This window comes from Diadema setosum, chromosome 15 (assembly GCF_964275005.1).
Source record: "Diadema setosum chromosome 15, eeDiaSeto1, whole genome shotgun sequence".
Taxonomy (NCBI): Eukaryota; Metazoa; Echinodermata; class Echinoidea; order Diadematoida; family Diadematidae; genus Diadema; species Diadema setosum.
This window is the reverse complement of record NC_092699.1, coordinates 19,951,023-19,978,019: the sequence shown is the minus strand read 5'-3', so window position 1 is coordinate 19,978,019 and position 26,997 is coordinate 19,951,023. Positions and strand designations below refer to the sequence as shown.

The window sequence follows — 26,997 nt, the reverse complement described above, 5'->3', positions numbered from 1 at the left end:
CAGATTTCAGGTTTGATTACAAGATTGAAACAATGTGACAGCACCACAATGTATTAGATAATGTTGGACAGAATGCTTGCCTACCATGTTCCTCTTGACCCATGAGTATACAAAGCGTGAATTAGTACCTGATGGGGGTAATAATACTGACAGGGCACTCTGGTAAAGCAGTGACAAAAATTAAGAGGTTGTAATAAGACCATATTGTCATTACCCTTTGATCTATGAAGATAATATTATTGGTTGAACACTGGCAGTATTATAGTGTATGCATGCTATACTTCTATTATGTGTGGTAACTACATTAACCCGTTGAGGACGGACTGATTTTGCTACAACACACATTTCCCATAGACACCTTCCCGAGTATACTCGGGACTTGTCCTCAACGGGTTAAAACAAGAGTCCAGCATCACATCATGATATCATATGAAGGATGGTAAGTGTAATCATGCATTGTGCAAGCCTCTGTACCGACAATGATTCATGGGGCAATAATGTCACCTTTAAACTTTAAGTTCTGGATATCAAATAATACATAAAGCTCAGTCCAAAAGGCTGACTGTCTTCTGTTCAAATATAAGTATTTGAAGAAGTCCAAAGTCTATTCAGACAAACAATGATATAAAGATGACAAAAACATGATCCATTCTTGTGCACTGCATATTAACAAGGGCCAACCCCCTCTCCATTTGAGATATAAAAGTGGGTGATTTACCTGCTGCAAGAAGCAGCAACAAGAAGGAAGACAATAACATAGATGGCTGCTGTGTAGGCACATCCCCCTAGGGTGCCCAGTGGTATGGCTTTGCCTGGGTTCCTCAACTCACCTAGTGTGTTCAAACAAAATGAGATTACATTATTTACATTTCTGACCATTCAACACAACAAGGCACAAACAATTTCTCACTGCATGATCAAACTAAAATAAATATCAGATTGGTGACATACTCTGACACTGACTGACACTGACATACAGTAAGTAAACATATCATGTATCTTTCTTGCAAGATCTTTGCCACTTGGCTGAGGATAATATTTTAGCAAGCTACAAAATTCTATATTCCCTACCACTGCTGATAACTATCATCACATCATCGTAGCTTAGATTATCAGTTCAATCATTATTTTTAGTATTATTGTTATTATTATCATTATCATTGTATTTTTATCACCATTATTATTTCTATTATCATTATTATCATTAGCATTATGATTGTTAAAAGTTATATCATGTATTTGGCAAGCGCATACATGTTTCAGAGTGATTCATCAACTTTATACACAAACATCATGAATGAATACTAGACATTAAGACACACTTGGTTTTACAGCCACAGCTAATTCTTTGTTAATAAAACCTAAAATAAAGGGTGGATTATTAAACTTCCTATTGTGTGAGGGTCCTCTTGCATTAGATATGACCTGTGATCAAACTTAAGTCTAAACTGCACAAAAATACAAACATACTGTAATTCATGACTGGGCATCATGCACGATGCAATCTACTAACAATTAATTATAAACTGTACTTGATTTTAGCAGCTCAACATATGAGAATATCTGTGAGTACAATGTAAGCCTAATTAGACTAAAATTGCAATTATTCCATTCAGAGGAGGTTTTATTTTTCTGCATAAATAGATGCTGGTACTATCAGGGATACAGTTAAACAACATTCTTCATTTAACAAAAATGAACAACATCAAAGAGATATTCATATGTTCACAATGCATAGAATCAGCTAATGAGCCAGCCAATGACTCATTTATATGTCACTATATACTACTGGTAACACTGATAAATTAGCAAAAGACATTATGATGTTTTTTGACATTGACCAGGTGAGTCCAAAGATTCTATCAAACTCAGGTCGAAGCTCAATGCAAATAGATCCTATCTTAACATATCTTTAAATATTGCATATGGACAATTTGTGATACTCAAGACCATGCAAGTGAGTGCAGATAGGTGCATAGAATGTTTGTAATGAGAGTAAAGACAGAGACAGCTCTTACCAGACATGTTGGCCCCTGCCATGATGCCTGTAATACCATTGAATACAATGGCAAACACAGTCAGGAAGTTCTGCTTTTCACCCGTTGTGTAGTCCCGTGTATAATTGTCTTCACAAAGCGATCAAAGGAACATAAAAGAGGCAAGGAAAAAATATGAATGTCAAAGATCAACAATATGCTTCTAAACCAACTGACAACAATTTGCTGCACAGTTATCCTAACACATCATGCCGAAACACCTTTTCTTTGAAAGTGACATTGTCAAGTAGGAAAATGAATTACGTTATATACATCATCACTCATATGCAATGCAATGTTATAACTTTCTTGTTTTGTATGCTGTCTAAATATTTTAAAATCTATTGTGTGGCAAAGTCAAATTTCCATGTAATGTTTCTAGACAGCATCTGGACAAAAAAGTAAAGAAATGAAATGAAATAGAATGTTCACTTCTCCCTGGAGACAAGTCTCTCAGTCTTATCACTATCAAAAATGTTTTCTTTTTTTTATGTTGTCATGATTTAAACCAAGTTTCATCTGATGATAGGATTTGGTTTCAGCATGAACAGGATATTGATCTATGTTGCCACAAGATATTCTAAATAAAGCTCCATTACACAGTGTGTCAAACCTTCAATATTTCACTATGGCAATCATTTCCTCTGCCACAAGTGACTGAAATTACAGCAAGCTGATAAGAATTCCAGGTTCTAATGCTTTTAAACAGTCCTGAAGCAGCTTTCACCTCCAAAAGTTTATGATGTGGTATGACTTACCATTGTAGGCTGAGTCTGAAGAATATATTTTGTTTTATTTTTTTTTTCTATCACCAACACTACTCAATGAGAACACACAGAGAACCTTCAAAATAATGAAACTAAAACATCTGAATGACTGTCATACTTTTGCTATGAAATAGTATCAAATGTGTAATCATGACTTTACATGACTTCTCTAAGAATGATCCACATACTGTAAAAGTGGAAATTTTCGCACATTTCGCGCAACCAGAAACTAGCGCGAAAATAAAAACACACGAATATTTTTGCTCGCCATACGTTCCTGTGCGTGATGTCTTGATTCCGCGGAATTAAAAACATGCGAAACTCTTCTGACCCGGCCCAGCGCGAAAAATTAGTCGCGCGAATATATCCACTTTTACAGTAGTTCAGACTTGGTGGCATTCAAAGCTTATCATACTAGCACAAAAGCTTGTACAATCTATATACACTAGAACGACACATTAAAGTTTGTGTGTCCCTTTTGCAACCCTGAAAAGTAGTTTCCTTCCATAAGCTGATATATTGTCGAGGTAGGTAATTCAGACCTTTCTGCAGAATCATAAAACTGGAAACTTCTTTATGATGGAGAGAAAAATAATACTATATAGATTTCCAGTGAATTTATTCAGAAAGAAATTCTGAAAGAAATCTAACTGTTGTTTTCGGTGCAAAAGTGGAGCATTTTTGAGTGACATTGGGTTAGTTTTTCATTTCATTAAAAAAAACCCCACACACTCTGAGATGAATTACTGTAAGATTTCATGCACAATGTTGAGAAACATTATTTTGCAACCATGCAAAATGTCATGATGCTTCTTTGAATGGACTCATACCAAAAAGGTTGGCTCTCAGTGTGTCCAGGCTGAGCCCAGTGTAGTTTGCTGTGGAGTTTGGCTCAACAAATCTATTGGATGAAGGCAGAGGAACCTCGAAGGGCTCCTGGACAAAGGCATTGACGATGATTGTTACAATAGCAGCCATCACAGTCAGGAAGATGATGCCAGTGGTACGGGCAAACATCTTGGCCCCAATGACACAGACCAGAAAGCAGAACATGAGGATGGCAGAACTGTACAGGAATGTCCACCATCTCTTGTTCTCCCCACCAGTTGGAATGCCATTCTTCACAAGTGAACCTTGGGGTAAGAGCAGGCACAATAATACTCAAAGCATGATGAGCAACAACTAGAAATTTGCATCATGCAAATTCCCTGACATTTCATCAAGAATGTTTTAAAATTCAATAAATCCCAAACTTTTCAAAGGAATAATAGCTGTGTTAAGATGAATTTACCAAATGCTATTAATGTCATTAGATCAGTTTTTGATTTTCTTCAGAAATGAAACTGAATATTATCACTTGTGTTAAACCCTAAATTCTAGCTACCAAGAACGTAGTTTTTTGAATGTACATATAAACAGAAAAAAAGGTGAAAGTTTGATAATTTGAATAATCCCCCCCCCACACACACACACAATGGAGAAAACAAACAACAAAAGGAGGCCCCTCCAGCCATCTATGGCCGTCATAAAACCACTTAATTCCCTGAGAATAGCCTGAGATTCAAATGCAACCATTGTCTAGAAAAAGAAAATGAATGATTATATAGTTCACTCAAGACTTTGGTTGGCCTGGAAGCATATTGCAAAATTATTTTCTCTTCAGTTGCTTACCTGATTCACCAAAATTATCCTCCAGAATCTCTGTGAAGGCACTGCAGTTGAAGGCACAGGAGAAGACATTAGCCAGGTAGAAGATGAACCCTATGCTCCCTCCGAGTTCTGGACCTAGGGCACGGCTGATCATGACTACAATGTTCATTTGGTTGTCAAGGCAATAAACCACATCACACCACTACAGGACAGCACAACAGCTTATTTGTATATCAGTGAATAAAAGCAAATGTCAGCCACTTGAATAACCCCTAGAAAGTGTATGTACACATACACACACCCATGCACACAATTATGTAAGTCCAGTATACATTTCTAAACAAGAGTCAGTGCCTGGACAGTTTTGGATAGAAAATTTCAAAACAGGTGGATTGTACTACAATTACTACAAACAAAATCTTCTCATGATATCTGTATCAAGCTAAAAAATATATGTCACATCAGTGCAACTACTGTAAAACATGATATATTCGCGGCACAAAATTTTTGCGAATTGGAGCCGACAGCCTTTTTCGTGGCATGAAATATTCGCGAATTGCCACTGGCGTTCAATGCACATAGTGTAGATAGGAAATTTCGCGAATCTTGGCGCTCGCGAAATTCGTGAAATTAAAATGCACGCAAACATTCCTCGTTTTACAGTATCTAGTTTTCATACAACGTAGATGTAGTTCGGAATGTATGTCATTTACTGTTGTCATTGCACTTGTAGCTGACCTACATGATACAAATATCCAAAGCCCCAACATGAATTCTCCTGTGTATCACATTTCATCAGAGACAGGAACATCTATGTAGGGTCTTCGAGTCAAAACTCTGATAGCAATAACAACAAAAATGATTTCCCACATATTCTTCCATTGCAAATTAGATAGATACATACTGTACATATGTACATGTATGGCTGGTAGACCTTCACAAGATACATATGTGATAAATTTGCAGTAGATTTCATCATTAAAGATGAAAGTGCCCTGTAAAGATTTCTTTTATTTTCCCTGTATCTCTGTGCATCTTCCATCTTCTTTGGCTGAAGAGATTTCATTTAATAGGAAAACTACACATTGTCATCCCATGATATATTGTGTGTGTGTTTACTGCACTAGACATCATACATCTTGTTCAAGACCACTTGAATTGTGTTCTCAATCAGGGCTTCATGTTACTATATTACACCTTTAATGAAAACACAAGTTAACTCTGCTATATTTTCTTTGTTTGTACATAGAGTGTATAATCTTTGAACTTTTTCCATTCTTGTTTTGACAGGAACACACAGTAATCACTTTCACTTTCATCTACTAGTTTGTAATTCATTGTGTTGCTAAGGATACAGTAAGCCCCGCCTCCTTCAACAGCTCCATTGGTGGAAATGGCACAGAGTGAAAGAACCGTGAGAAGAACGATGAAGTATCCCAGGGTAAACATACCAATAGTCTCCAACAAACCTGCATGCCCTATGGCAAAACCTGACATTCAGGAAGAAAGAGGGAGAAAAAAACACACCAAACAATTGTAACAATACTTGAATGCTTCATTCAATGCACATATTTCACTAATACACTTATACAGAAAATATACCATATGTAGGAATACGTAGATTGTTGCCACACCACAGATATTGTAGACTTTATGATTCTTAATAAGTCTTGGCATGTCTTGAAAAGTTTGGTATGATGTAAATTTGTACATGACCCTTTCATGAAGAAATCTTTAAACTTGATGCCTAAAAGAGGTATATTTTTAATATAACTAAAATATCTAAATATCAAAGCGATACAATGTTTCATTGTAGATTGTTTGATTAGAGTAGCCCTGCCCCCCCCCCCCCCCAACACTTTTGTCAACAAGTTCCAGGTTGTACATAACCCTCAACAAACACTGAATTACTTCTGGTAAATGACCAGCCTTGACTTGTTTGTGCTCAACTACCTAATAAGAGCCCTTGCATATGGTGTACATAGCTCTACTATTGGTCTGCTGTTCATACAGCAATTTATCATGGCCAATATAGTTGCACACTCTGCTTCTCACTTTAAAATTTTATGTACAAAATGTAGTGCTTACAATGTATGAAATTGGGGTCAGTTTATGCAAGTGGTGCACTACAGTTCAACAACAAAAATACAGAGACTTATTGTTGATGAGTAGTATATATGATACAACATAATGAGCTCAAATACCGAGCAGTACCATCTGCAATGTGTATCAATGATAAAAGATGGTAACATAATGATTGAACAAAGCTTTTATCATACCACAAGTTTTTCCTGTCAGTTTCACTTCCATTCTACAAACAGCTCACATTCACCCTTTGTAATACTTGGTATCATCCCCAAGTGTATCACAGAAAGTCTTGTACATGGACACAAAACTATGAAAGATTCATGAGTTTCTACATTAACATCAGTCACCATGGAATTGAAAACAAATTTCTGCATCCTACTGCAGCAGAACATGTACATTGTATGAAGACAATGATCTTAAATTGCAGCTTCCTTCATAAAGAGGGATAATGATTCATTCCTAAATTTGTAATCATACAATGTACATGTGGGGGGTTTACACTAGGCCCGTTCACACACAAGGGAAAAAGTGCGATTTAAAAATCGATTTTCTTATCGCGATCAAAATTTCGAAGTTTTTTCCAGTGTGGACAGAAAAATCTCACTAATTACCGCGATCCTTATCGCGATCCAACTCGCACTATTAGTGTGATTCTTCAGAATAATCGCGATTATTTTGCCAAGCGTCGTGTGTGTGAGCGCGATCGAGATTCGGAAATCGGTATTTTTAGTCCCATCGTTCGTAGCGCGTGCGAAACTCTATTGGGACTGCGGGGTCAGTCTTCGGTCATGCAAGATTCGCGCATGCGCAGTTTGGCCACTGATCGTTCTTTCCTTGCTGCAAAATGCGATTTTTCCCAGTGTATGAATGGTCGAAAAAAAAAAAATCGAAATTTGGATCGCGATTGAAATTTCGATTTTCGTTGTTTGTGAACGGGCCTATAGTAGTTCAAGTGCAATCTAGCGTGTCCAAAATATCTATTACCCATTAATTACTTTGGATAGAATTAAATTGAAATAGAGAAGATTAGCAAGAGGGACAAGCATTGAGGCAGGGAGGTGCTACCTCCCTGATTGAGGTCATCTACAGTAGATGAATCAGGTAGGGACACAAGTCACATCCACACCAAACAGCCTTGAGCAGAGATTATCAGTTATCATGGACAATAGGAATCAGACTGCCTGCCAGAGAGATAACAAAGGTCATAGAACCAGGTTGGCTCAATAAACAATCATCATCAAGTTGTTCTTATCACTGTCAGTCATGTTGTTTGGCTCAAACAGTGGACAAGATCCCTATGAGGATGACGTTAGATACATACATGTGTACACACATCTCCTCCTTGGTATGATTCCTTGAACTCTCATCACCAAGTACATATGATTACAATGTCCAGATTTTTTTTTTTTTTTGACCACAGAGGAAGACATCATGTCTATAAAAACTTCAGGGAAAAAAAAATGTAAACACATTGTACTTGTTCAGTTGCAGTTTCATACACTGCCACTTTTATTTTGATAACCGTTTAACTATTTAAGTGCCATGGTGGAAACCCCATGTGTGCCACATTATTCTAAGACACCAATGCAGTTATGCTTTGAGAAAACATTTTGTTTTTCAAATCTATGTAATTTTTATACATGTTAGTTAAAACCTGGATGTATAGTGAGCAAAGCTGTAGAGAAAATGCCAAGCCTTGCTTTCGCATAAATTGTATGACAAATCAAGGATTGTTTTAGCTATAATAGCTACAATACTGTCAATACATGACTTTTGCATACAAAACAGTGACAGAAACTGAGAATTTATAAGCAAAGCCAGTAGGGAAGGCTGCTTGCTGGCCAATCATTACATAAAATGCAAGTTACAGCATGTGAGAGGAACGAAATCGCAACATGATCTTTCATTGTACTGTGTCATTTGGCGATTTATCGATCGGATTGGGCGGGTTTGTGAGTTTGAGCAGAATATGCGAAGTTGGCACGCCGTCGACCGAGTCAGGCATGCGAACGTGGCACATTAAGAGTTAAATTTGACTCAAACCAAATAAACAGTAGATGACAGGCCTCCAAACTCTGTTTCCAGGCATGAATACTCTTACTGCAATAATAAATCTACTCATTTCGGATTCATTCTCATTCTTAATCATTAGATGATAAATCTACCAAGGGATTCTGTTGGTTTTAACCAAAAGCCTGGAATCCATCTGTCTTAGAAGACATGATTATTGTACTTAGGGTGATCCACCTGTGATTCACTGTATCTAATGAAACCTTTGTGAAGATTTATTACACTGTGGATTGCTGCAGTTTGTTTGCAGAAGACTGATGTTTCTGCATTGTGTAAAATGTTCTACTTAAAGGCATAATTTACCAATTGCAGACGAAACAAAAACCCGGCATTAGTGCTTTAAAATAGTTCTAAAATGTGAGTTAGGGATAGAAACAACCACTGTAAAAATTTGAATCAATAAAATCGATGTGAAGTATTTTTAAATATACACAGATGCAGCATGGATGTACAAAATGTGAACAAAAGTTGTAACAAAATGTTTCTAGACTAAACCGTATACAGTTACGATTAATTGAGAAAAATACAGATATCCAGTCAGTCCGCAGCACGTATGCTAATGAGCCGATCCGGCAAGATTTATTCAGCACTCTCGTTGACGATCTTTGCGTTCGAAAGGTGTCTCGTCGTGCGAGATTTTGCGAGACTTTGATAGGGCTATGGTTTTCACAGTGTAGCGCCTTGTACATACATTCGTCATGGCTACAAGTCACGGTAAATTGTTCTCCAGACTTTCATCTTTATTTTGATACTAAATTTGCGTATAACATCGGATCTTATCACGACTATATAATCAGTTGAATTTACGTACATTTTACCTGCTTTTCACGGAAGATTTTGTTCTTTTTTGGTTCCTGACCGGATTAAGAAACTGTTGTTTCTGATTTTGGCTTTTTCGTAGAGAGGAAACTTAGATGCTCATCATATATTGGAGTCAAGGAGACGCAAGCATGATTTATACTAGTTTTTTCGTTTTGAAATGTCTGTAAAATTCACTCCTAAGCCGGAAGTATGCTCCACACAAAGTGTACAGCGGCGAGAAAGAGCTCTCTCATTGGACAGTGCTTGCATTCAGCGCTTGAACTACACGCGTGCCAAGAAACCGCAAGTGGCATGAAACCGTTATGCAGCAGCGTAATGACGTAATGCAAGCACTGAATGCAAGCGCTGTCCAATGAGAGAGCTTACTCTTGAGACTGCACGGTTTCAAGCTGATCAGCACTGACATCGATGTATATTTTACTGGTTCCTGACCGGATTAAGCAACAAATTGTCAAGATATTTACCGAACATGGATACAAAGATTAGGAGATGGACTACCAAATAAAGCATTTTCATTGAGACGCAAGGTGAATTTGATATTTTTTTGACGTCTTGAACGTGTACTGCACGAATTACTTTTTTCATCATTTTTCAAGCTCAAATTACGCTATGATATTTTTCATTTACAATAATTGGAGTAACATGTGACCATAGTTTAAGTATTTTCCTTGAATTTGATACCAAATTTGTGAAGATAAGGTGTATTTTTGATGCCGAAAGCCCAAGGACAAAATCCCCTTACGCAGCTCATTACGTATGCAAGCCTGTCCAGGCTTGCATACGAGTTGAATAAATACGAGCGAATTATCGGGTGCTGCGGACTGACTGCATCTCCTTATATTTTAGGCTTTATCGCGAAAATGTTATATGGGATGTTTTGTGGTACAACAGACCTACACATATGCATCGAATGTCATATCTTGAACATTTTTTAAATCACTTTTCCCAAAGGTAAACAGGACCTTTAATGGGCAACTAATTTTTCAGATATGTATAAGGGAGGAAGTAAAACTGACAAATATAGCTACTAGGCACTCCATCCCTTTTTCAAAAAGAGGAACTGAGATACAGTACACTGTAAATGATGGTAATTCTACCTACAAAAGTACACCTTCTCTCTATATATCCCTCTCTCTCATGTGTGTTTGTTTTGTTTTGTTTTTGGGTTTTGTTTGTTTGTTGTTGTTGTGTTTTTTTTTTTTTTTTTTTTTTTTTTTTTTTTTTGGGGGGGGGGAAGGGGGGACCTTTCCGAGGCTGACGCTGTGTTTCTAAAAGTGGGGGGGGGGGGGGGCAGTTTATTTTTCATTGCATACTTGTGGCATGAAACTGTAAATCATGGCTAAGACCAAAAACTTTCTGAATACAGGTGATTTGGCAATTGGTTTTACAACAAATAAATGAAATCCTACATTGTAATATCATTGCTGTTGGTATAAAATGAATACACATATACCTATCTTTCTGTCATAATTCAGTCAGACTGGTTTTTTCCTTCTTTTTTTTTTTTTTTTAATGTTACTGCCATTTCAGACTGAAATGTAGTAGAACTGGGTAGTCCCCACAATGTGGTTCTGAATAAAGATACAAGCAGAATGTACAGTCTACTGTATGTAAACTGCCACTGCTCAAGGTTGCTGACACGCTGAACCCTTGCCCTAAAGGCCGTGTCACACCAGCCTTGCGTGCGACTTCCGAAGAACATTTTTGCTATCCGGAGGTCCCCGCAGATGACCCGCACATGACAGTACCTAGCATGTATCTCAAAAGTAGTTACCCGGAGGCGCGCACGCTGGCTCTATTTACCCGCTGCCAAAAAAGGCCCTGTCACACCAGCTAAGCCAGCGTATGGGGATTTTTCAGCACGCAGAATAATTTCTGCGGCCGGACAAGGTTTAGGGCGAGTTTGGCGTGGGTATTACATGATAAACGCGTGATACCTAAGTCCTTCTTGCGTGTATTCCGTTGAACTGCATGTTAGGCGCGTGGGTGTCACATGATAGCTTCGTGATAGCTTCTTTTATGTCACTTACGGGCGACATACGGGCTCTGCGAAGTACCTGCGCCACAACTGCGTGTTATCTGCGTACTAGTCGCCTGCGAGGTGAGTGCTAGCCTGAGCAATAGGCTGGTTCGAGTGGATGGGCAAACAATCATTTGTCAACTAGCTTTCAAGAAGTGAAGATGCTCCGTAGACGGAAAGTGCACAAGGGCAGAGAACGTCCAGTGGATGGACAGCCACAAAGCCCGGAAGATTCACAGCAAATGCATCAAATTGCTGCTGAAGTCCATTCGGCGGATGAAGTCCTGTCCGAAAGGGACCAGGTAGTCCTCGACGCCACAGAGGACAGAGGACAAAGAAGAGAATGAGCCCACAAATGGCACGCACTCCCTTCACATAGGCATAGATCAGCGGGCAACTTATACCTACTTCAAGTGGGTCAAATGCCTGTGAATTGCGGCGGCTACGGCCCTCCTACGAGTGTTCTGCGTGGAACTCTTCGGGCAATCCTCGCGACTCATCCGGAAATAGTTTTGGTCATGCTCTAAACTTTGCTGCGGGAAAATTGGACTAGCGTGCGCACCTTCGGGCAACTAAGGACGAGATAAGTGCTAGGTACTGTCAAGTTCGGGCCAACTGCGGAGAGCTCCGGGTAGCAAATTTGTTTCCCCGCAAGTCAAGCCGCAAAACTTCCCCAGATACGGTATGACAAGGCCTTGAGCATGCTCAAAACTTGTTCCGGAAGAGTCACGGGAGTTGCCCGTAGAGGTACGCGCAGAACACAAGTCGGAAACCCTTACCGGTAGCACCTCACAGGCAACTCCAAAGCAGGTACTTCGCAATCCCCGTAAGTCGCTCGTAACAGAAAATGGATCGGTTTCAAAGCTCTCACGCGAGTCACACGGAACGCACGCAAGTAGAAGCTAAGTAGCACGCGTCTAGTAAGTAAGAAACAAGTGCGAAAATTGCAAACATTCTTGTCCGCCCGCGGAAAATCTTCTACGTGCTTTAAACTACCTCCTCGCCACAAGCCCGCGTAGCTTGCCCGGACAGGTGTGACACCGCCTTTAGGGGTAAATGAAGCAGACCAATGTCAATATGACTTCTATTGTCTTATAGTGAACACAGAGCTTCACTGTAAAGAAGAGCCTCTTCTGTTTGTTTGTTTGTTTGTTTTTGCCCTCACAGCCACAAAAGCCTTATGGAAAAGCTTCTTCCAATAGTCCAAGTCTTGAGTTTTAATGGAATCCAAACCCAATATACAGTATATAAAGTCAATTTTGAGATTAAGTCTGAAAACAACAACAAATGGATCAGTGCAACAGGGGTGTATCCAGGATTTTTTTCGGGGGGGGGGGGGGGGGTCGTAATCACAATTTTTGGACCTTTACCTTTGCGAGGCAGTGGAGCGACAGAGCGAGGGGAGGGTGTGGGAGGGGGGTGTCCCCCCTCCCACAGTAGAGAGTTTTTGAATTTTATATCTTAAAATGGGGCCATTTGGTGCATACAAAAGTGACTTTTTTCCCTGTTGTATATAGAGTAAAAAGCCCTCCAAAAACAAATGTCTTTTACAAAAAGTGGACCTTTTGAAAATTCAGGGGGGGGGGGGTTGTACGACCCTCCTGACCCCCCACCCCCTTGCATACACCCATGAGTGCAAATTAGAACGCAATTGTGAGCTTATAAGTTAGGAATTTTTAAAGCTAGTAATTTAGGAGATTCAATTTCCATGGATTATTGCACATCTACACGTAATTGACAAATTGCCCTTCATAGTCACAAATTAACATGTACATTACAGTGTTTATGAGTAATAGCCATGCTAAAAAAAAATGCTGAATAATTGGTTTTTATTTACATACTGTACACTGTATGTCGATGAAGGGTAATCAATATTTGTCAGTGGTTGCAAGAAAAGCAACTCGACCGAAGTATCATTAATTTGAATCCTCATGGATTATATGAACATACTATATCACAATGCATGTCTTACAGATCTCTGTTTCTCTACTTTTCATGTGACCATGATTGTATAGGTCCCCTCTGAAATAATATGACATGCCCCTCCCCCAAAAAAGTATTACTAGTATCCTTTTGACATATCAAGTTGCACCATGAACACTTTTCTGAGAAATTAAGAGTAATACAAGCTGTACAGTATGTGTACTTACAAAACCGATGGAAAGACAGTGCAACTGGTTCCTAACTTAATTTTGCCTTCCGGTTGTTCCCAGAAAAAATGACTTCCTTATTCAGAGCAACTATTGTAATGTACAATTTTCACTAAGCATACATTTAAACTTTAGGAATCTAATAAACATGAAAACTTTTAGCAACTGACTGACAAATTGTCCTACATCAATGCAAAATACATTGTAGCACTGAACTAATCAGTGCCTTTAGTAATAGCCATGAGAAAAAAATCAAGATGTTTGACTATTGTTTTCATTTTTTGAAATGCATTTATCTTGTCAACATATTTTTTCTCATTGATAAAGGATGAAGTAATTATCAGTAGACCTAAATAAGGGAAGTATGGAATAAGCAATCTTTGCTTAAATGCCAACAAGAACATGGCAGTTTGAAGGTAGTATCGTTCGATCTACAGTGCACATGTACAAAACTGTATGCCCTATAGCATACAGTCATAAATGCAAAGGTGGTTATCATCAGGCTCCCCCCCCCCCCCCACCAAGATTTGTCATGAGAGCATCTTAGCAGACAGCTTACCCCCTCCCCCTCCTACCAAGGTTACTCAAAATCTACTCTGGTCTCTGGAGGTTACCCCAAAGATGACCACAATGTTGCCTGTCTAACAGACAAAAGGTGATGTATATGTTCTCTGAGTGTCCTTCGGAGACTACCTGAGTTTCGTGGACTGTTCTTGTGGACAAGGTATAATTTTGTGAACAATGTGTCTACCAGACACCCATGGCGACCAACCTCCATCAATGTGGAGACATCACAGAGACATCTCCACATCTGAAGATGTCATCTTGGAGTTGCCTCCTTGGTGAGAATGCAAACCATTTTTAGAACTTTCAAGTTGCACCAAGCTACCACGATATAGTGACATCTCCTCCAGTGAGACAGGCCCTTTCATAATTTTAACTTTGTGCACCAGCACATTTGGTGGAATACCAGGGAGCCATTTGGAATTTCAAATTGCAATACAGTAGGGTAATTCCATGAAGTTGGGGCAGTGTCCATGTAGCATCGTGATATTTAAAAAATACATTTCAGCATAACTCAATATTAATTATGCTATACATTTATTGTTTGTAGGCTTTGTTTGTTTGTTTGTTTGCGTTTATTTCTGCATTCAATCAGATGCAATTTGAATACAAACTTCAAAAAGTACAAAGAACAAAGAATAACAAGTGCAGTGAAATAAATCGATAACAGTAAATAGATACACATAGGTGATTGCATTGAGCACTGTAGATACACAGAAACATAAAATAAGATATACAGTATTTTTTCAGTAAACAACAGAGATCAATGAATGCAGGAGACCACCATCATAAGCGATTAAGCTTGAAATGGATGGAGGCCTCATAAAATGACTATCCAACGACATAACTCTCTTGGAGGAAGGTGATCAGGTGAGTGCAGTGCAGTTGCAGGTGAGAGTGCAAGATGCAGTTGGAGGAAGATGTTAACGAAAAATGAGTTAAATGAGTTAGCATACATATTGGGATCATTTATTTTGATGCCGTTTAATGTGATATCATCCGTTGGCGGAGAATCAGGCTTTTTACCTAGGACCTCTTTGATGATTTTCCATGTTGCATTAGTACTTGCAGAAACCTTTTTCATTCTATCAGAAAAATATAATCAACGAAAAATATAATCTTTACATTTGCATTGAGGCCACACATTTTCCTGGAAATTTTGTGCCATTCAGACTCAATTTTGATGAAGTTATTACAGTAACAGCGTCCTGTAGCATCGTGACATGTCCATGTAACATTGTGATATTTTAAAATTTGGTCCTAAGAGACAAATTACGGCAATTAGCTTGACCAAAATTTGATGCAATATGCATATTTACAAGATATGAATGAGATAGCTAAATATCTCAAATTTCCTGTACACAGTTTTAATTTTAAAAGAAAATTACAAAATGTATCACAATGCTATGCGGTGTCCTTTTTTGTGTCATTTGGTGGACACCGCGTAGCATAGTGACACATTGTGTAATTTTCTTGTAAAAGTAAAACTGGAAAGGAGAGTTAAGATATTTAGCTATCTGACTAATCTAGTAATTATGCATATTATATCAAATTTTGGTCAAGCTAATTGCATTAATTTGTCTTTTAGGACCAGTTTTTAACTATCACGATGCTACATGGACACGTCACGATGCTACAGGACACCGTTACATATCGTTTTAATAACTTCATCAAAATTGAGTCTGAATGGCACAAAATTTCCAGGAAAATGTATGGTCTCAATACAAATGTAAAGCCTATAAACAATATATGTATAGCATAATTAGTATTGAGTTATGCTAAAATGTCACACTTTGTGCCCCAACTTCACAGAATTACCCAGTATTAAAATTACATGTGGACATGTCATGATGAAAGCACAGGTATACAAACAGGATGAAACTTATGTCATAAAGAACTTGATAAACATGCCTTCTGACTCTTGTTCTGTCAATCAACCACTAGAACAGAAACTAGGTAGATGACATGACCATAAAATATCACTAGCACAGTCCCAAGACTAGCTATCTCTAGACTGATGGACTGAATAGGAAGTTGGTTTAATATACAAATTGTATTCACAAGATTGTTTGCCTTTGCGACCAAGACGGGAAGGAGTGTTTGAAGAACTGTACGCATTCTCATGGCGATGTGTTTTTGCTTGAACAGACTACATTATTAGTAGTACGGTGTACAGAGTGCCTTAGAGTGAATGGGATGAGGGGCATGTAACCAAGTTGCAATAGATGCTGTATTATTTAAAGCTAGGTCCACAATGTATAATGTACATGTACATTGTGGCCGATCAAGTTGCCAGAGGCATGTATTATCATCAAATTGCACATACATGTATTGCATGTACATACCTTGTACAAACTTGCAGGTACAATTAACTTCTAAATGTACAATTAGGGGGGAAAAAACATGAAGGGCTGAACCACACCTTTTTCTTGATTTATCATCAAACACAATAACATACCCACTGTAGAATCAGGAACATGAAAATGTTTATGATATTCATGGTCTCCAACTTGGGCACAACTTTACATCAGAAGAGGAAGTTTGTATCAATGTACATGTTGTACAGTGTAAAGGTCAAGTATGCTGCCAGTATGATTGTCCAACAATAATTGACACAAGCCTATGATACCCAACATAGCAGGCAAGATTTCATGGCTAAACACATTCAGTAGAAGGCCAGTCCTCTGCTAATGACAAAACTCAAAGTCCCCACAGATATAATGTTATTTCAGTGTAGTTTGTGTAAATTATGATCTGATGCTCTGGCAGCAAAGGACCTACATTGTATATTAGGCCCGTTCACACACAAGGGAAAAAGTGAGATTTAAAAATCAATTTTCTTATCGCGATCAATATTTCGAAATTTTTTCCTGTGTGGACAGAAAAATTTCACTAATTTTCACGATCGTAATCGCGATCCAACTCGCAGTATTAGTGCGATTTTTCAGAATAATCGCAATTATTTTGCCAAGCGTCGTGTGTGTGAACACGATCGAGATTCGGAAATCGGTATTTTTAATCCCATCGTTAGTAGCGCGTGAACGTCAATATTATTGGGACCGCGGGGTCAGTCTTCGGTCATGCAAGTTTCGTGCATGCGCAATTTGGCCACTGATTGTTCTTTCCTTGCTGCGAAGTGCGATTTTTCCTTGTGTATGAACGGTCGAAAAAAAAAAATCGAAATTTGGATCGCGATTGTAATTTCGATTTTCGTTGTGTGTGCACGGGCCTATTGTTGTAGCATTCAAACACGGATAATAAACAGTAATATTTAAATGAAAAGCTTCACTTTTTTTCTCTCATTCTGCTGGCAATGTACTGTAACATACAACAAGGGAAGTGGTCCTCCCTACTACAACAATATGTAGTACACTGTAAGCATGGAGGTAGTAAGAAATTCCTACCACCTCCCTGCTGTAAGTTTGGGCTAGTTTTGTCTACTGCATAAGCCCAAGATATCTTCATGCAAAATTACACTGTTACACCCTAAGGCATAATTTTTATGGAACAATGCTGGGTATAATCTGTAAATGTTGCCAACTCCAGCTACTTGGACTAGCAGGTTATAATAATCATGATTACCTGATAACATTTAGGGATTGCAAAATCCTTTTAAAATCACTTCTCCATGAATTCATTCAGTTAGATTCAACCTGTACAATGTAGATGTTCAAGTAGTACTTGTAAATGTAATTTTGCATCACACAATTTTATTCTACGTAATCACCTTTGTCTAAACTTAACTACATACTGCATCAAAAATATTGGCCTTTTATAGTGTTTGCTGCACAACGAACAATATAATATCTACATGTATGTCAGGATAAATACCAACAGAATACATGTACATCATGGATTATGACATGAAATTATATTGCATGCAAAAGATGATAATGTATAATAAATCCATAAAGACATCAAAGTGGCCCCGCAAAGGCTGCAACCTACAATCTTGTCTTCAGCTCTATCTATACAGATGTAGATGCAGACAAAGGAAAATCAGGCTGCTGTGTTAGAATAAAGAGAAGCACAAGTAATAAAAACCAGTTCTGGGTAGTCAGAGAGGGAATATTCAAATGTAATTGCCCAGTATATATGGTATGCAATTTTTGGATTTAATTGGCTGAAAGCCTACATGTTCTCCCGACATTTGGACTCCATGCATAGGACCATAAGTAAGCATGTACATGTCATGTGACTGTGCATAAAAAACCCCCAACAAATCAGATTTTCCACTAGGACTCAAAATAGGTGAAATGGGTCAACCTAGTCAATCTTTGTGTTGTTGTTTTTTCTTTTTATAGAGCAATTCTTCTGCTACAAAATATTAAAATTTGGGATCTGTATTTTATGTGATGTTGTTTTTTATAGAACAATGTAATCCCCCATATTAGTACATTGTATGTCTGAGGCTCGTCAAGTACATTGTACCTCTTTGGTCTGAGAGAACCCTCTTTATTTCTTAACCCATTGAGGACGGTTTGATTTTGCTACAACACGCATTTCCCATAGACACCTTCCCGAGTATACTCGGGACTCGTCCTCAACGGGTTAATCAAGAACCACACACTCTTCACTTTACACTGTAATAACTTCTGAACGTAGTTACTTCACTTAAAGTATGCAATAGTCTTGCATAGAATGTGCTTAGTGAGTGCCAACTGACAAATTCCAGTTAATCTGATAATCTCTTTATTGAGGATGCTACAGAGTTCTACACTGTATATCCTGTTTTTGTCCCATTCATTGCACAGAGCACTAGGACTGTACTGCAGGGTGAGGTTTTAAGCACTAGAAGAGAACCTTCATTTCAAAGCCTCCTTTTTCAGTAATCACTTCTTTTTTTTAGAGGGTGTACTTCCTTTACCTGATCAAGATCAGTTAGTAAAGTCGATTTGAACTGAGTTAAATGTCATTTCAAAACCTAAAGTCTCATCAAGTTATGGGAATCTACCCTTATCTAAACTTCCATATCTGGCAACTTCTTGCTTGTTTTGTGATGCAGGATCACATATAACTGCATTATTACCTTCAGCTGATGATGATTAAAGGAGAAGTCCGGACGATTTTGAATAAATTTCACCATAATCTACATAAATCAAGGACCATAATGACTAAGTTTCATTGAAAAATACCCTCCCAACTCGTCACAATTGATTTTTTAGCATCACTAATTTTGAATCGTAACTGTTCAATTTCTGTACGCCGGTGAGAAAGATCATGTGACGGCATGGTTGTATTACATATATTAATGTAGCATCACATTGCTTTTTGTTTAAAGCGTCAGCTGGCTCGGGGAGCCCTGCTTAAGCAACGGCGATACAGGCCGAGCAAGCGGTAGCGTTCCGCGTGCTTCCGGCCACGCAGCGGATGCACGCGGCATGATCTATTGCTTCACTTCAAAAATGCCGATGTGTGAAGCGTTTGGGTGTTCTAATAAACTGGGCGATGGCCAGAAGAAGAGTTTTTTTTTTGCCATTCCGAACCCAGAAAATGAGCGGGAAAGGTGCGCAAGATGGCTCTCCAATATTTTAATTGACAAGTTTGTCGTCAAAACTTACAAATACTACTCGATGCAGCTCCAGCCTCATCATACTCCCCATCGGCGGCGTAACTGCAACCAGCAGCCCCATATGCATAGCCTAATGGGGCTGCGCACTGTAGCATTCAGGATCATGATAAAGTAGTATTGCGGATAAATATCAACTTAAAATCGAAAAATTTCTTCAATTTGAAGACTTACCAGTGAAGTTGAAGTATTGACAACAGGCTTCGGGCAACGCTTGGTTCTGCTAATAGTCCCTTTCTGTTCGAATTAATGACTTAATGCGACTCGGTCGAGAGGAGCCTGGAAGAGCTACACTGAATTGACGGCCAGCGCATAACCGGTCGTCAGTGGATTTGATTGTGCGCGTGTGATGTGTGCGCAAAGAGATCATGTCTCTTTGTGTGTGTGCGCCTGTGCTGGCCGACAATAATTCAGTGTAGCTCTCCAAGGTTCCTCTCGACCGAGTCACATTAAGTCATCAATTTGAACAGAAAGGGACTATTGGCAGAAACAAACGTTACCCAAAGCCTGTTGTCAATACTTTAACATTACTGTTGTTGTTGTTGTTGTTGTTGTTCATTTTCCATCTGTGAAGATGGCTGGATAGCCCATATTCAGCTACACTAAGCTGGTCTTCCATGAGGTCCAGTTGGATGTGGGGTGGGACCACTTCACCGGGTTAGACACCCTGCTCTTTGCGATGAATGAATGAAGCGGGATCTTTTACGTGCATGAGCTGTGACTCTCTCTCATACACGGGACCTCCATTTTATGTCCTATCCGAGGGACAGAGTGTTTTGCCTCTTGCTAGAGGGGACGGTATGTTTACACACAACATTGCTCAGTCCTGACTCGGGTTCGAACCCGGGCCGCGTGATCGTGAGGCAGACGCACTACCGACTGAGCCAACTCACCGCCTGTTAAGACTGTTAAGTCTTCAAATTGAAGAAATATTTCGATTTTAAGTTGATATTTATCCGCGATGCTACCTTATCATGATCCTGAATGCTACAGTACGCAGTCCCATTACGCTATGTGTATGGGGCTGCTGGTCGCAGTTACCGGCGGCGGTACTATGATGAAGCTGGCGCTGGCGTTTCTTCCGTGGTTCAAGTTATACTGTCGTAATTTACCACCGTCAGACATACTCAACACTCTCGGACAACAAGAGAGGCAATAATTATGAAAATGACAGTCTCGTCGAATGGAGCAGTTGTCATTCTCACAGATTCCTCTTGACCAGATCATTTAAAGTCTTTAATTTTTACAGAAGGAGGAGCAAAACGGAGCAAAACGTTCCACGGCAAGTGTTATCAACAATTGGATAAAATCTGTAAGTATTCAAAATGAAGCAATTTTTAGTACATCAATGCTAAAATTTATCTGCGATACTACCCCATACCGTGACTCAATATCTTTCCATACACAGCCCGAACGCTTTGCGTTCGGCAATTGGGCTGTGTTTCGCAGTTACTCCGCCCTGAAGAGCTAACGAAGGATGAGTTGTGTTACAAGGTGGCTCTGGAAAGAGTCAATTGATGGAGCCAAGACCACTGCTGCAGGTAAACCATTCCACATGCACAGAGAACCCAAGCACCTTCTGATCTGGAGATTCTCCCGCCTGAAACCCCTTGCAAACGGGAGACTCCAAATTGACTGCTTATTTTTCAACATGCGATGACACTAAATCATTTCAAGCGCAAGAAACAGAGCCAGGGGCCCAGGGCGGGAGAAATTACATATAAATCTCAAGCAGGAGAATGGGAGATTTTGCAAAAATGGGCTTTGGGCGGGAGATCTCCCGTCGAAAGCAGGAGAGTTGGTTGACTGAAAGATCAGTCTGTATCTGGTCATCAGGGATATGTTCCGCGGAGACTGCGTCTGGCTTCACGGATCCCCTCCTATGGAGGAGAGCAATAACGTCAAAAAAAAAAAAAAAAATGAAAGACTCCTCCGGACAGACGGATCTTTCTATCTCTAGTTAGTAGAGAGTTGGAGTCTCTGCAGGCAGACAACGTTGTTGCAGTGTTGATGTTTGAACTGAAGGTGATGTCCTAATCTGGTTTGGTCAGAAGAAGGGTAAATTTACAACTAGGGTCTACAAGAAAGGAAGTTCAGTTGTTCCCGCAACTGCGCCGTGTAACATCATACTCATAGACACTGACTGTTAGACACTGTGTAACAGTGTAGAGTTAGTCTAGTAGTTTACAGTTCCGACTGTAGAAAATAATAAATTAGAAATCTAGGCCCTAATGTAAATTTAGGGCTAAACTTCACTTGACGAGGTAGGCCTACATAATTATGTTGGTCATTAATGTATTCTGCAGTTGTTTCTAAATTCAGTTTCATGCCTGCCCAACGTTAAATCGTATGGGACGGATCCGGGGGACCAGGCAGTAGAAATATCTACAAATACCTGTACAATTAATTGTAGGCCCTAGGCTCAGGGGGCCTAGCCTTTTAAAAAAAGTAAACGTAAATGTTAGGGGGGTAGGCCTAATAAATTTTACTACTCACCGACACGAAGAAACAGAATTGCGCTGAAGATTGAAAGTACACATGGCATAAAGCAACCGAAAAAGGTCGACAAATTTCGGGCATTATTGGCGGGGTTTACAGCAGATACACTTCTATTAAGCTCGTATCGCAGAAGTGGAGTATTTTCGTCTCCTGATATGCCACCACCTCCTCCCCCAGTAGACGTCGGTCGGGTTCCGTTCAATCTCCCGGCGGGGCTTGCGCGACTTTCCATGTTCACAGCTGCCGCTTCGCTTGTCATGTTGTCCAGGCCACCGACCACACCGCTATGCCTATCGCTATGGCATGCATTCTTCTCTAGCTGTGAAATAGCATCGGTCATGACCGGAAATTACGCTTTTCGGCTGCTGACCTTATATGGAATAACGAAGAAAAAGTTCAAAGTCAGCTGACGACGCGAAGGCCCGGCCTCAGTTCGTCACTCTCTCACATGAAGTAGTAGAAGTGAGTGGCACTAATAAAGTAGTAGTAATGGTAGGAAGAATTACGCTCGTTGTGGGACAGTCCAGTTCCGATTGTTGTTACACGTTTCGTGTGTTTTCACGATACAGCTCGTAGCACGTACGTAATACGATGTACTACTAGTGTACTAGCATACGATACACACGCATATAAGTGGATACATGCATGCTTGTATGAGAACAGGGTACAATAGTACGGCAACAAACACACGAACAGATTGTAGTGTGCTCGTCTCGTGACCACTCACCTGGCTCAAGAGTGTCACCTGACCAACTTGGACTACAGCCACCAAACCTCGAGATGGCGCTATGTAGCATCCTCAAAGAGTTTTTATTGAGTAAGTAGTAGTGAGAAAATCCGAAGTGATAGACGCTAAGAACATCTCTTTGAGAAAACTCCCACTGTCTGCTTCAATCTCTCGAGTTCTTGGTTATAATTTCCTTGTGCTCTGGAAAAAAAGGTGAGGAGACATGCAGGGTAACTTTATGTACTCATTCCAACGCATATGAATTAGTAGGTAGTTGTTGTCGTTGGTTAATTTTTGGTCCGCGATTGGTCAGGTTCGCAGACTATGACGGCAAAAAAGTGCAGCATGAAATAATAACACGACAAAAAAGGACATAGAATGACCCTGAGCAGCAATTTTCATGCCCATGTTCTCAATAAACCGTAAAGCACAGAAAACATAAGTTTGTTAGTTACCGCATCCAGACGATGGAGTATCAGAGGGGCAAATAAGCTTTGTATATAACTCAGGTCCAGTTTACCTTTGGTGCTCCCAAAGGTAAACTGGACCTGAGTTATACAAAGCTGATTTCAAAAATGTTCAAGATATCACATTATATTTTGATGCATAATGTGTAATGTTAGGTCCATTGTATCACAAAACACTCTACCCTATAAAATGTTTGCAATAAAGCCTAAAATATATGGAGATATCATTGTTTTTCTCAATAAACTATAACTGTAGACAGTTTAGTCTGGAAATATTTTTATTCTAACTATTGTTCACATTTTGTGTATTTAACAACACTTAACATCGATTATACGGATTCAATTTTTTCAGTGGTTGTTTCTATCCCTAACTCATATTTTAAAGCACTAAAGCTGGATTTCTGTTTCATCTGCAAATGGTAAATTATGCCTTTAATGCCCACAACCAGGTATGTTAACCAGGTATGTATGACAAAAATCGTGCCAAATTTATAGGTCCGATCTTCTTGGGTCAAACAAGCCCCATGCAAAATTTTCAGGGTCAATTATACGACTAGGCCGCAGTCATCATCAAATATATTAATGTTGAAAAGTAAATTATCACTTTTGTCATCAAACATAGTGAATTGATATGCACATGTAAACCACTGATTACGGGAGTATAGTATGCTTGATTTAATATCAAATTTATGAGCAATAAATTTTCTGGAGGCAGCGGGTCAAAATTATCCATTTACGCAACCAAGGAAACAGCGAAAGAGCAGCATGAAATAGTCAAAATACACATTTTTCTCTTTCATTATTTATACCGAAATAAAATAATGAACATAATTAAAATGGAAATTATCATAGGTGTAGTTGTATGTAAATAGACTTTCTTTCTTACAGTTGTATTGAAATAACAAACACTAATTAACATAACCGAGATGAATAGGCCTATGATATTAACAAACGTGCCTGTGTAAAACTTTGAAAGGGACATAGGGCCTACTTCCTTATTTTTGAATTGAATTAAGCTGAAAACAATTCTGAAATTGTGAAAAACAAACAAAAAAGTGGGAATTTTTGGGGGTTGCCAATTTGTCCTGTAACATTGATCATAGTCAAAATAAAAAGTGTAGGCCTATTGCAAAATCCTGACATCTCTATAAGAGTTCAAATCAACTTATTTCCACCATTAAAAAAAATACGTAAAAGTATACATGTATAGAATACATAAATATTATACATAATACATACGTGTATAGAATACAAGTTTAAGTATACATGTATCAGTTCATGAAATCTTGAGCAATTTGAAAAAAAATATAGATCCTTAGATATAATAGAACATAACACAGATAATTTTATATCCGAAAAAAATTAAGCACACTTTACGACAGAAACCAAGAAAACTTGAAGCAAAGGAAAAGAATGATCTACTAAGAAGCAAAGCTTGAATACATCTAAGATCACTGGAGAGAACAATAAAAACAAATATGCAAAAACGTATATCTTAATTTAATATGTCAATCTTAATTTAATATGTCAAGATATATGCTCCGTTAAAGCATTTGAGAAGTATTATATGATGCTAAATCATTCCTAAGCATTACCATAGTACTTGTTTTGAAGTACAAATACACACAGACATAGAATAACATAATAATATTATGCTACGGACACTGTCCATTAAGCCGTGTGTACCACGAAAATATAGTGACAAAACAACACTACCCGTAGTATGATACACAGACGTTGGCACGCAATCATGCATATACGTGCCTTTTTTTTTCTTTTCAACTCGTAAAAAAAAATCGTGTGTAGATGTTGTGGGCAAGTCAATATTATACTCGATCATCAATGTTAAACTAAGGTGACAAGGTGACAAATAAGATGACAAGATTACAATCATCATCTATATAGTTTGGGTATAGATGATTATGAGCGATATCAGTGTGTTATGGAAACATTTTGAATAATAAACATTCCATAACTAACTTATTTCGTACTTATTACTTTTGTTTTCTTCTTTACTATCGTGCATTTCAAATTATGGAATGGAGGTTTTCTTTCTTCATGCCTCTGTTTTGCAAAGAAGCTCTGAAATTTTCCTTCTGTGCCACAAAAGCTAAAAGAATTGACCAGATAATTTTCAGTGATTATTTATAAGGGTTTAGGTAACGTCAAGCAAATGCTAGCTTAAAAGTTATTGCATCATCTTATCTATACGGCGAGATATGTCATAAACTGCCTATAATATCAGTCGCAAACTGCTGCATTATAAACAAATGTACTATACATTTTAAAGGACCTCTATACCTTGACTAAAACGTTTCAACTTAGCGAAACGTGGCCTGCACTTTATAAAAGTGAGATATAATTAGGTTAAAGACGCGAAGAAACTGGACACAAACAAATCTACTGCCGACTCCACTACATCGAAATGAGATATTATCTAGGCGAATTAATGCTACTACTGCTGCTGCTGCTGCTAATACCACTACTACTACTACTACTACTAATAATGAGAATGATTATTATTGTCATAATAATGATAGTAGTAGTAGTATTGCACACACACACACACACAAACACACACACACACACACACACACACACACACACACACATATATATATATATATATATATATATATATATATTCATAACAGTAGTTCAATATGAAAACTCCGTGAGAGACGTAGTTTTGACGAATTTTCGCCCATAGGGCTTTGTCAAGTCAATCGATTGACTTGACAAAGCCCTATGGGCGAAAATTCGTCAAAACTACGTCTCTCACGGAGTTTTCATATTGAACTACTGTTGTGAATCTATACTTTCTTGGACTTCGAGCAGAAACCAATTGCTATATATATATATATATATATATATATATATATAAAATATAATTTATTATATATATATATATATATATATATATATATATATATATATATATATATATATACATACATATATATATATATATATATATATATATATATATATATATATATATATATATACATATATATATATATATATATATATATATATATATAATATATGTTTATGCATAAAGCGAGAGAGAGAGAGAGAGAGAGATTAACAGACAGAGTGAGAGAGATAGTCCATTGCTATGCACCATTATGATTATATACCACTGTTATTACGCGGCGCGTGCAGATTATTTACACTTCATAGTAAGCCCTACAATGCACTTCTTATTCACCTCGCCGTAATCACCAAGAGCATCATCGTACTTCTCTTGTAATCAACACGACTGTATTGTCTTCATCACCACCGCCATCATCACCACAAACTTCAGCCATCTTCGTGCGCGTTACCAACATCGGTTTCTCATGCCACTCGTCAAACCGACAGAAATAGATTCTCAATGGCCAAATTAATAACTTCGTATATTTGCCATCGATATTTCATGGTCAACACCACAATCATCTTCACGATATATTATTAGGTAATACTTCATTGTGAAAACGGTATATTCAAATCCTACGTTTGCATGCCACTTACACGATATAATATCACGAAATATCAACTCTCATTCATCGCTCGCCTGCAGCAC

At 38.4% G+C, this 26,997-nt stretch overlaps 1 protein-coding gene across 1 annotated transcript in view; it reads right to left on the bottom strand.

Annotated features, from left to right (window-relative positions):
• The window catches only part of LOC140238805 (solute carrier family 12 member 9-like), a 32,891-nt gene extending 10,289 nt beyond the window's left edge, over positions 1–22,602 (bottom strand). The window contains exons 1-6 of the mRNA XM_072318704.1: positions 22,233–22,602; positions 5,809–5,943; positions 4,475–4,609; positions 3,634–3,936; positions 2,019–2,126; positions 719–830 (exon numbers count right to left, since the gene is read on the bottom strand). Coding sequence (XP_072174805.1) covers positions 719–830; positions 2,019–2,126; positions 3,634–3,936; positions 4,475–4,609; positions 5,809–5,943; positions 22,233–22,575 — 1,136 coding nt within the window. The 5' untranslated portion in view covers positions 22,576–22,602. The remainder of the gene's footprint in view (positions 1–718; positions 831–2,018; positions 2,127–3,633; positions 3,937–4,474; positions 4,610–5,808; positions 5,944–22,232) is intronic.
• Between the last annotated feature and the right edge of the window lie 4,395 nt (positions 22,603–26,997).